Source organism: Rosa rugosa, chromosome 1, assembly GCF_958449725.1.
Source record: "Rosa rugosa chromosome 1, drRosRugo1.1, whole genome shotgun sequence".
Taxonomy (NCBI): Eukaryota; Viridiplantae; Streptophyta; class Magnoliopsida; order Rosales; family Rosaceae; genus Rosa; species Rosa rugosa.
The window spans coordinates 41,500,493-41,510,907 of NC_084820.1; the positions used below are offsets into that span (position 1 = coordinate 41,500,493).

General features: G+C 39.3%; 1 protein-coding gene across 1 annotated transcript; it reads left to right on the top strand.

Moving 5' to 3' along the window:
* Nucleotides 1-5,865: 5,865 nt before the first annotated feature.
* LOC133737661 (protein trichome birefringence-like 43) lies at nucleotides 5,866-9,820 on the top strand. Its single transcript, XM_062165176.1, has 5 exons — nucleotides 5,866-6,428; nucleotides 8,134-8,305; nucleotides 8,505-8,686; nucleotides 8,974-9,135; nucleotides 9,344-9,820. Exons 1-5 carry the CDS (start codon nucleotides 6,190-6,192, stop codon nucleotides 9,639-9,641), a joined length of 1,053 nt encoding a protein of 350 aa, XP_062021160.1. The 5' UTR covers nucleotides 5,866-6,189; the 3' UTR covers nucleotides 9,642-9,820.
* The last annotated feature ends 595 nt before the right edge of the window (nucleotides 9,821-10,415 follow it).

A 10,415-nucleotide genomic window follows, 5' to 3' on the forward strand; every position in this document is an offset into this window, starting at 1 on the left:
GGCTTGCTCTAGAGGATGGAAGAACTCACGGCTATGCTAAAGGGATTTTCTGATTTTTTCTAAGTTGTAAATTATAAGGGAGAGGGACCTTTGACGTTGAGAATGAGGGAGTATATATAGGGGACGGCAATGCTTGCTCTCCAAGCCGTAATATTCTTCTTAATATCCCATGGAATTAATCTGAAAATGCCACATAATTTCCTCCAATAATAGCTTGCCAAATAAGCCCTATGACATGGTTCAACCAATCACAAAATTCCATTTTAATTCCCTAATAATCTTGGCCGAAATACCTTGAGATATTTTCTGATTTTTGTAGTTCAATTTCGGCAAAACTACCTTTAGAGAAAATAGGGAACGAATCTAGACACCTTTTGAGAGCTCTTTGTGTTCAACACATATTCTCTTCCCTTAAAAGTCTCCCAATAAAATCTCCACGAAATCTTCTTATTATTTTTTGATTTTTAACGGCAAAACTCCTTGTTTCTCTCTTGATTTTCACGGCAAACTCTTCTAGGGTTTAGGTTTTGCGTCATAAACCCTAATTTCATGGGCCTTGATCCATTTTGCCGAAAATCCAATTCAATCTTTGAGTTCTTGGGCCTTGTTGCTTCAACTTCAAGCTTTGTCACCCTCCAACGTCAAAACACATTATTTTTCCATTTCTTTTTCATGGTTGCGTTGGAAACTTCATTGGTAAGCTCTCCTCCTTTTCGCAGGGTTTCCTGGTTGAAGCAGGAAAACTTCTTTCTTCATTTCTGCTCATTTCTGTGGCTCATTGTTCCTCATTTTTGCTCCCCTTGGTGTTCGCAAGCTCCTCTTTCCATTTGTGAGTTCATTTCCACTTTTTAGCTCGAAGGTCCTGAAAATAGAAACTAGTAAGAAAAATAGAAACTTTCCTAAAATGAAAAATGGCAACTTTCCTAAACTGAAAATGGGAAACTTTCTAAAAATGAAAAATAGAAACTACCGAAAATGGAAACTTACTAAAAATGAAAAATAGAAACTTTCTACAAATAGGAACTTTCCCATTCAAAGAATGGAAACTTTCCTAAACAGAGTTTTAATAAGGAAATAACGCAAGAAATGTAGGGAAAAGCAAGTAAAACGTCGCATTAAAATGCTCCTATCACATATGATGTGTGCTAGGAGTGTTTCATAAGCAGCATTACAAGTGGACAATGGCACAACACGTGACCAGCGTGTTTGCATGTCAACCAACATCATGAGATATTTAAACGTCCGCAAGTTGGGTGAATCAGTCCAGAGAATCCCTACGGATTCTATGTAAGAACATAATGAGTATTTTCATATCCTTTGCATAGGACGGTCTCAGTCCTAATTTTCCTAAGGAAGTGGCTTTGTAAAATGAGCGAGAGGCCTTAGAAGCAACCAAGGACAGTTTTGGTTGGGCCTGAGCGTTTGAAACGCATATTGAAGCAAAGTTTGAGACTACATCACCCATCATGGTGTCATGACCATGGGAAGTGGCATCCATGGCGTTATAACCATGGGGATTGACATCCATGGCGTCATGGCCATGGGTAGCGCCATATATGGCGTTGTCACAAGGGACTTGGGCGGCCATATGGCGCCCCAAGACAGCTGCAGCGCCAGATGCTGCAATTGTTGCGGTCTTGCTAAGTCCAGGAACCAATTTTTGATTCGTGCTTCATTTCGCTCGAGGGTGTCCATGTGAAGTCTTTAGTAGACGGATCATCATATCATGACCAGGGTGACTTATCCTGTCGAGACAAAGCCAATATGTGTCTAAATCCAAGAGATCTTCTCTCATAACTTTATTGGATTTAATAGCTCGAATAGTGACATAGAGTCCACTAGAGAGACACATAAACTTCTCTAAGATGCGCCTTCGTTCGCAATCATTAGAGGTATTGCAAAGGAACTCATTTCTGTTCTCTACATGCGTTTTCGCATGGAATCCGTTGGCTATCCATAGGTGCGAGTTGCCCTAGGAGCGTAGAGAGTTTCTGTGACATTAATCAAGGTGCCATTTGGCAAAAAGAACTTGGGCTATTCCATGTCCTTGAATTAATTCTTGATGGCCCAACCATCGTAGTCATAAAGTAACATGCTCATGAATCAAAATGGAGTCATAATGAAAAGAACTCAAAATTTTATTCATAAGCCAACGGAGTACATCATTGTCTCTTAACCATTAGGAGAATCTAATCCAAATGCTTAGCTAATGCAAAACAATGGTAGTCGTCTAACTTCTTTCGGTAATTCCAACGCAAATGTGACCAGGTGAGTAGGGAGATGTCGGTGGAGCAAAGCTCGCTTAATTACCACTTATCTCAAAACCTTCCTAGACATCACATTTACATTGAGTACGCCTACTTTGAAGAAAGACTAAACCATAGGCATCTACTACAAAAATAATATGGCAATTGCCTACATCTCTTGGAAAATAAAGACTTAAACAGAATTGGCGATCTATTGATCCCAGCCAGATTCGTAGTCTTCAACCCTTCACTCTAGATCATCTTCTTGATCTTCTTGTTCTACATAGTGAGCTTCTCTTGCTTCACAAATATGCTTTGTAGGCGGTGACAAGTTCTTCACGAGCTCTACAAATGTGTGCCCAATGATCAGACACTCCACATTGAGAACATACATCTCTTTGCTCAAACTCCATTGATTGAGGCGCTTTGAAAGCGTCATTAAGATGGCTCTTAGTGTTGGTGGAGCCACCAACATGGCCAGAGGCGTTGCCTCCCTCTCTCTTTCCACGTTGACCTCTTCGGTTCCGTGTTCGCCTATTTTGGCGATTACCTTCCCAAGTAGAGCGATTATATGGACCAAAAAGTCCAGAAGTATCCCTAATGTTAGGGTTTTGCTCTTGGCGCCTTCTCTTAGGGGCACGACTATAATTGGATTCCGGAATATGCTCTATTTCCACGGATCTCGAATTATAGTTCTTCCCAAGGATGTTTTCATACTTTTCAGTGACATTCATAGCTCCAATGAGCTCATGAAACCTTGTGATCCGTCCTGCAGTAACATCAATTCGATAGTTCTTAGCAACCATCAATGCAGAAACGGGGAAGGTAGAGAGAGTCTTCTCAATCAACATCGCATTTGTGATCTCTTTACCACAGAATTCCATTAAGGATTTAATGCGAAGTGCTTCCGAGTTGTAGTCAAGAAATGACTTGAAATCATAGGAGCGGAGGCTATGCCATCTCACTTCTAGGTCAGGAAGCAAGGAAGGAGTCACGGACGTTGCCAAATCTTTCTGTTCTTCGAGTCAGACCCACAACCTTATGGGGTCTTCTTCATTCATACACTCGTACTGTAGCGAATCATCCATATGACGAGTCATTAGGATGATGGCTTTCGCCTTATTTGCCTCTAAGGCTGCTCTATTTGCTTCCAAAGCTTGAGCTTGCTCAACAGTTAGCACGTCCTGGCTAGGCTCGAGAATCGTATCTAGGATTCCATCGGCCTTAAGATGCTGGCGGACATCACGAACCCACCTGTGATATTCAGAGCCAGTTGTTCCCAATGGAGCAAAGTCCAATTTGTTCAGGTTACTCATCCTGAAAGAGAACAAGAAATTAGGGTTAGTTTCGGAGCGTGAAAGGCTACCACGAAAACATATAAAATTTCTGAGCGTAGTCGCTTCCAAGAAATTAGGAATTTCCGAGCGTAGTCGCTTCCAAGAAATTCGATTCCAAGAGGGGTTGGATTAGATCGAAACAATGATGTGTGTGGTCGATCGTTTTCTTCTCAACAAACTCTTAAGTTTGGAGGACTCTACAAGCTCCAAGCTTGGAGTGAGCACGAACCCCCACAGTTCGGCTTTTGGTCTCCCGTATGAAGAAGAAAGAGGGGTAGAAGAAGGGAGGTTGAAAGTCCCCGTGAAAAAGAAGAAGAAATTGAAAAACTTCAAAAACGGGAACTTTTAGAAAAGTTTACCTTGAAAAGTTGTCGGAAATCTTGACCGAAAAGTTGGCCGGAAACTGGCCGGAAAAAGTCGCCGGAAAGTGGCAGGAAAAAGTCGCCGGAAAACTGGCCGGAAAAAGGTTGACCGGCGTTGACCTGAGGGTTGACCGATGTTGACTGGAGGTGCTGACGTGGCAGGCAGAGGGACGCTGACTGTGTGCCTGCGTGGATGATGACGTGGCTCGGGCTGGACCCCTTCTGCTTCTGGGCTTCTTCCTGCTGTTGGGCCGAGGCTGCACAGCTGCTTCTGGGCTGCAGCTTCTCCTTCCTCCTTTTTTTTTTCTTTTCCTTCTGCCGGTTTTTCTGTCGGACTTTCAGTCGGCCGGTTCAGCAATGTTTTTGCCGGTTTTTGCTATAATTCTTCCGGTTCCGAAATCGTCAGGTGGATGAGCTTCTTTGGACAAAATTTGGTGGAAATTTGAGGTCCGGAAGATGGTGAACCGGTGGAATATTTGCTGCGAGTTGTATGGGGCTTCCGGCGGCCGGTTCGGTGGGTTTCCGGCCGGTTCTTGGGGTGAGGCCGCCGGTTCTGGACTCCTGGGATCGAGTTCTTCAATGTGTGAGGTGGAGGCAGAAAAGGCTTCAAGTTTTTGTATTAGATTCAAGGTTTTTAGCTTCTTGAATCAAGGTTTGGCTATTTGTTTCAGGGTTAGGGCTTCGTGCTGATAACGTGTTGTAGAGAAACTGAAATTGAGAGAAAATCGTTGTGTATTCTCATTGATAATAGGGGCCTCTTTATATAGAGGATTACAATGTATAGAATCTCAATCATACAAGGAAAGTAATCGTACATTGAATAGGAATCTAGATCCTTCTAATTTAACCCTATTACCACTAGGTCAAGTAACCTAGAGTTTGGGCCAAACACATAAAAGAGAGATTTCCTTAAACAACACGAAATTAATTTGTCATCAATGGTATTGCATTTGGCGGGTAAAAACAATTTTGGCACCAAAATTTAAAACTGATTAAAAAATAGTGACAAACTATTTTCATCACCAATAAAGTCAAATTTGGCGGCAAAAAAATATTGGGCGCAAAAAAAAGAAGATAAGATTTGAAAAGAATGGGTGACAAAATATCAAAGATTGGGTGACTAATTTATTTCGTCACCCACACCCATTCTAGTGACGAACTTAGCATTTCATTACCTAAAGGAATTAGTCATGCACTATAGTTGACGAAACTGGTGACGAACTTTTTTTGTCACCCATAAGGGTGACGAAAATTTTAGAATAGGTGACAAAAGTGGTTTGTCACTCATTGAGTAAATTCTAGTAGTGACTCGTCAGCAGGCTCCAGCTGGAGTAGCCATTGAACCTATTTGGGCTGCACCTGTCAAGCAGGAGGCACCTCTGAGATGTTACAAATGCAGTGAGGTGGACCATGTTGTCAGAGTGTGCCCGAAGCTGAGCTTGGTATGCTGAACTTTTATATAAGCTATTAGATAAAATTGTCCAAATAATATACGTATGTATATTTTATGTATTATACATGTTTCATATTCTACTAATTATGACATGTAGTACTAAGAAGTTTAAGATTTGAAAATTTTTCTAAGATGCTGTCAACTGTATATATTTTATATTTGGTCTTATTTACAAATTAATACCTTAAAAAAATTTAAACAAAAAAAAAAACAACCAGCCTCGTGTTCATCCTTCAACCTCCACTCTTTTTTTTTTTTGCAAACTTATTGGCGATGTTGGTCATGATAGTTAGACAAAAATTTGAGCTTTTTCGTTAGTTCTAAGTATCATGCAGTTAACTAAGAATTTTATATTAGTGATCGACCCTAAACTCTAGGCCACAACCTTTCAGTGATATGATGACCCCATTAAAACGAACCAATTACAACTCCAAAATGTCTCCTTGTCAAAGATGGAGATTCTTCCCACTTTCACCAAACCATTTTGAAACTCCCTCCTCTCGTTCATCTGTCCCTGTCTCTCGCCGACCCTCTTTAAGTTTCATATTTATGAATGCCGATCTCTCGCTTCAGTACCCCATACACATTAGGAAGAATCTAAAATTTGAATCCCACATATGTATTACATTTTCCGTTTCTGGAAAAACATTTAGCCTCAATCAATACCCCGATATTGATTACCATAATTAATATACATATATGTTACTAAATTCCACGTTATATAACCTCGCTGACTTTCAACACTACAAACTATAGCCATTTGTTTCTTCTTCTCTCTGATCTCATAGATTATGGATGGTTTTGCAGTACTGGTAGTGCTGGTAGTGGTTTCTGTTGTGCAGCAACAAGTGCATGGGATTGGGGGATGTGATGTTTCTCGTGGGAATTGGGTTCATGATGATTCATACCCTCTTTATGAAGCTTCTAGCTGCCCCTTCATTGAGAAGGAGTTTGACTGTATAAAGAATGGTCGCCCAGACAAGGACTATCTCAAATACAGATGGCAGCCTCTTGGCTGCAACTTACCAAGGTATGTATCACACATATTTTTCTCTTCGCAGATAATATGTTGCTGTATTGCTTTTAGCTTACATGTTATTATTGATTGACTAATCTAGCAACAGGCATAACATGTCAAACACTATTAGAGATCGAGGCTGCCTATAAAATATTCTGGTTGTAAATCAGTTTTCTTCCTCGTATCTTATATTAATCATGGGCATAGACATATTCTAGCTCTTGATTTCTGTGATACTGGACTCATGAGAGTTAGTCTTGAAGTGCTATTTGGATACATTTTCAATGAAAGAACATTTCTTTCCTCTTAATTTAGGACTAGTCTTTCTAATGTCGCATTGTATTATATAATAAGTGGGTTTATGAGACATTATACAATTATTGGAATTTGAGTTTCAAAAGGAACCCAGAAGTTAGAATTCTCTTTCAAGACAAATGAAAACGAAAAATCAGTGACACAAATCTATAGTTAAGTATCCAATTAATATCCAACTCAAGTCTAATCTAATCGGGAAATTCAAATTCTTTGGTCAACAATATATATAGTCATTAGTTTCTGAATTTTGTAAGTGTAGATGTTAATACAAAAGGCAATGAATGTAGCTATTACATAATTCGGTCTTGGCCTCGATGAAAACTGAAAAAGTCACGAGACAGTTTCAAATACCCAAGACTGCTCGCCTACATACTTTCGTTTCTTCTTTTGTTTCTAGCCTTGTCCGATCAAAATAGGACATTGATTCCTGTCAAGCAGTGCTGAGTATTAGCCAGGCTAGCTGGAGGCACAAACTTTAAGCCTCCATGTCATATTTTGATGAGGCATGAATTCTAAAGTTCAACTTATTTTGGGCCTTTTGGCTTTACTCCATCATCTACTTTAATTACTCGATCGATTCTTCTTCTTTTCTGCCTCCTTTTCCCATGTCAAAGTCACCGTAATTGTTTGTGTATGGTAGTGGGTTTCTTTCATCGTTAGCAACACATATTTGAGGAGGTAGCAATTTTCACATTCTAAATGGCATGCTTGCAGATTGGTTGTTTTCATACGAGTTGTAAAGCACATTTTTAATCATATATCTTTTTCAACATTAAGTTGGTACTAGCAGCTATATATATATGAGCTGTTGGTTGATGAATCGAGCCAAATACAATTCATATATGTAGGTATCTTAGTAAACAAAGCATGTATTAAGTTCAAAGCCTTCATGAAAACATGATCAAAATGCAACAAATGAATTAAGAGGGACTTCTAATCAGCCAGGCCATTATAAGAATTGACAGAAAATTGTCAAATTTGGTAATTACCTTAATTCCAATATTGACCCACTTAATCAACTTCTTTATCTGGAGAAATTAGTTATAAGTTGCTGTTGTTAATGTATTATTGTCGTTCAGTGACAAAAGAAATGTATCATTGCTATTCATTGACAAAAAAAAACAAAAAAAATGAATTATTGCTGTTGTTTGCTGTTGCTAAGTGGCTTTCATCAACCTCTGTCATTGTAAGTATATTACTGAACAATTGGTTGTTGTATTGGCATATTATCTTCCACAGGAATCATTAATCAGTTGGACACTAAGAATAAAAAAATGGGTGATTTTAATTTATTGTTTGACAACATGACATGTTAGATACCGTATTGGAAAACATTTATCGCTAGAGTGTGTGAATATTCCAAGAAGATGATATTGACCTGTATCAAACTTTGATGATGAAGATTCAATGGAATTGATCTTTTGAGGAGGCTAAGAGGGAAGAGCATCATGTTTATTGGGGACTCATTGAGTCTGAACCAATGGCAATCACTCGCTTGCTTGCTTCATACGGCTGTTCCAAATGCCAAATACACATTGGTCAGGTCTGGAGGACTCTCCGCATTCACATTTCCGGTGAGCATCTTTTAAAAATGAATATTGAGTTTATATGGGGTGTAGAATGACAATTTTAGAGAGTGTGAATAGTTTTTTCGGAAACATGAACCTGTTGCGCTCTGATACCTACTAGGATTACATTATTGTAATAGGCAACACTTTCTAACACTGTTTAACTACTTCTTTGTTACATATTGATTTTGTTGCTGAATTGCAGGAATACAATGTTAAGGTGTTGTTCTCCCGCAACGCCTTTCTCGTGGACATTATCAGCACAAGTGCTGGGCGAGTCCTAAAACTTGACTCAATCTCGCTTGAAAACCAGAAACTGTGGACAGGAGTTGACGTCATGATCTTCAACACATGGCATTGGTGGCTTCACACTGGAAGAAAGCAAGCGTACGTACAACCTCCTAATTGAGTTTTTCGTTTCAAAAGATGCTTGGCCATTCCTCGTAACCTAATTAATTTTTTCGTTTCAAATTCATTCCATACACATGCATATATATAAAAACAGTTAGAAAATTAAAACTTTAAAAGTTTATGTACACATATAAGACTGTCGTGGAGGAATGACTTCGATCTTACACGCAAAAAGCTAAGTATTTTTCTTTGGTTAGCTTACCTATATATGTGTACCTTTGTGCAAAATTACTGAGCTTGGTTCTTGAATGTGTTCGTTGCAGATGGGATCTTATTGAAAAAGGGGGGAAAATAATTGGGAAGGACATGGATAGGTTGGTTGCATATGAGAAGGCTCTCAACACTTGGGCAACATGGGTAGACACCCATGTGGACCCTGCAAAAACCAAGGTCTTCTTCCAGGGTGTTTCCCCAGATCATTCTAAGTAAGTACCTAGTTAATTTTAACATGGAGAATATGTCTCAAGAGATTTTACCCTCAACTTAATGATTTTTCTGCTTAAAGTTTCGAGGGCAAAGATGTTCGATGAAATGCGTCAATGAGGCTTCTTCATTGCAAACCCTCGAAGGCCCCTATACATTGTTTAACTTAATCTCTCAAGGCTTCTAATCAAGCTTGCATTTGTTTCTCAGTTCATCAGACTGGGATGATCCAAAAGCAGGAAGCTGCAATGGGCAAACAGAACCACTTCGAGGTCCAAGCTATCCTCATGTACATCCAGCAGAGAAAGTAGTAGAGAAAGTATTACGCGCCATGTCAAAGCCCGTCCAATTGCTTGATGTCACACATCTTTCACAACTAAGAAAAGATGGGCACCCCTCTTTCTATGGCCTTGGTGGGCACAGAGCCTCGGACTGCAGCCATTGGTGTTTAGCTGGAGTTCCTGATACTTGGAACATTCTTCTTTATGCAGCTCTTGCAGGGAGTTAATTTGTTATTTCATTCTTTATGGGGATTTACAAATATCGTCGAAGAAAAAGATACTGGAATAATAGTTGTATCACATATTCACTTAAAATGAAATTCAATTAGCTAGGACAAAGTTATCAGGTTTGACTGGGAAATTCATGAGTGATTTGTATTGCTTAGCATTACTCGATCGATGAGAATTACAGTGTGCATTTTCAATTGCCTTGTTTGTTCTCTATTTTCCTTCTTTGATCTGTTTAGATTGAAACACCGCAACCATATATAGTATGGAATCACAGTGCTAAAGCTGATCACCTATTTTTCCTAAAGGAAATGACATGTAAGTTTCAATTCAAATATCAAGGTTTCTTTTCCCCTTCTGTTTAGAAAAGCCATTTCAAGCAAGGGATGAGGGTACATGGTATCACCATAATATAGGGAAGGGTATGCGAAACACGAAACAACTGGTATACATTACTTTTCTTCTATAGCTCAATCTTTCTACTACTAACCAGTTCCAGTTTCTTGGCAGCAGCCCAAACAGAAAATTTGATACCAAGACTCCAATAGATACCCGTAGCAGATTTACTCCTTTTCTTGTTGAAGAATTGACTGATCATGAACTAATAGCTGGAAAATTATTGAACCTTTCCTTGAGGAATCTGATATGCTAGCTATAAAAGCTGTTCCCATCAACAACCAATCTGAGTGTGACAAGCTGGTTTGTCCACATGAAAAGTCTGGAAATACAAAGTCAAGTCCGGTTATCATTGCCCTCACCATATCGACGACCAC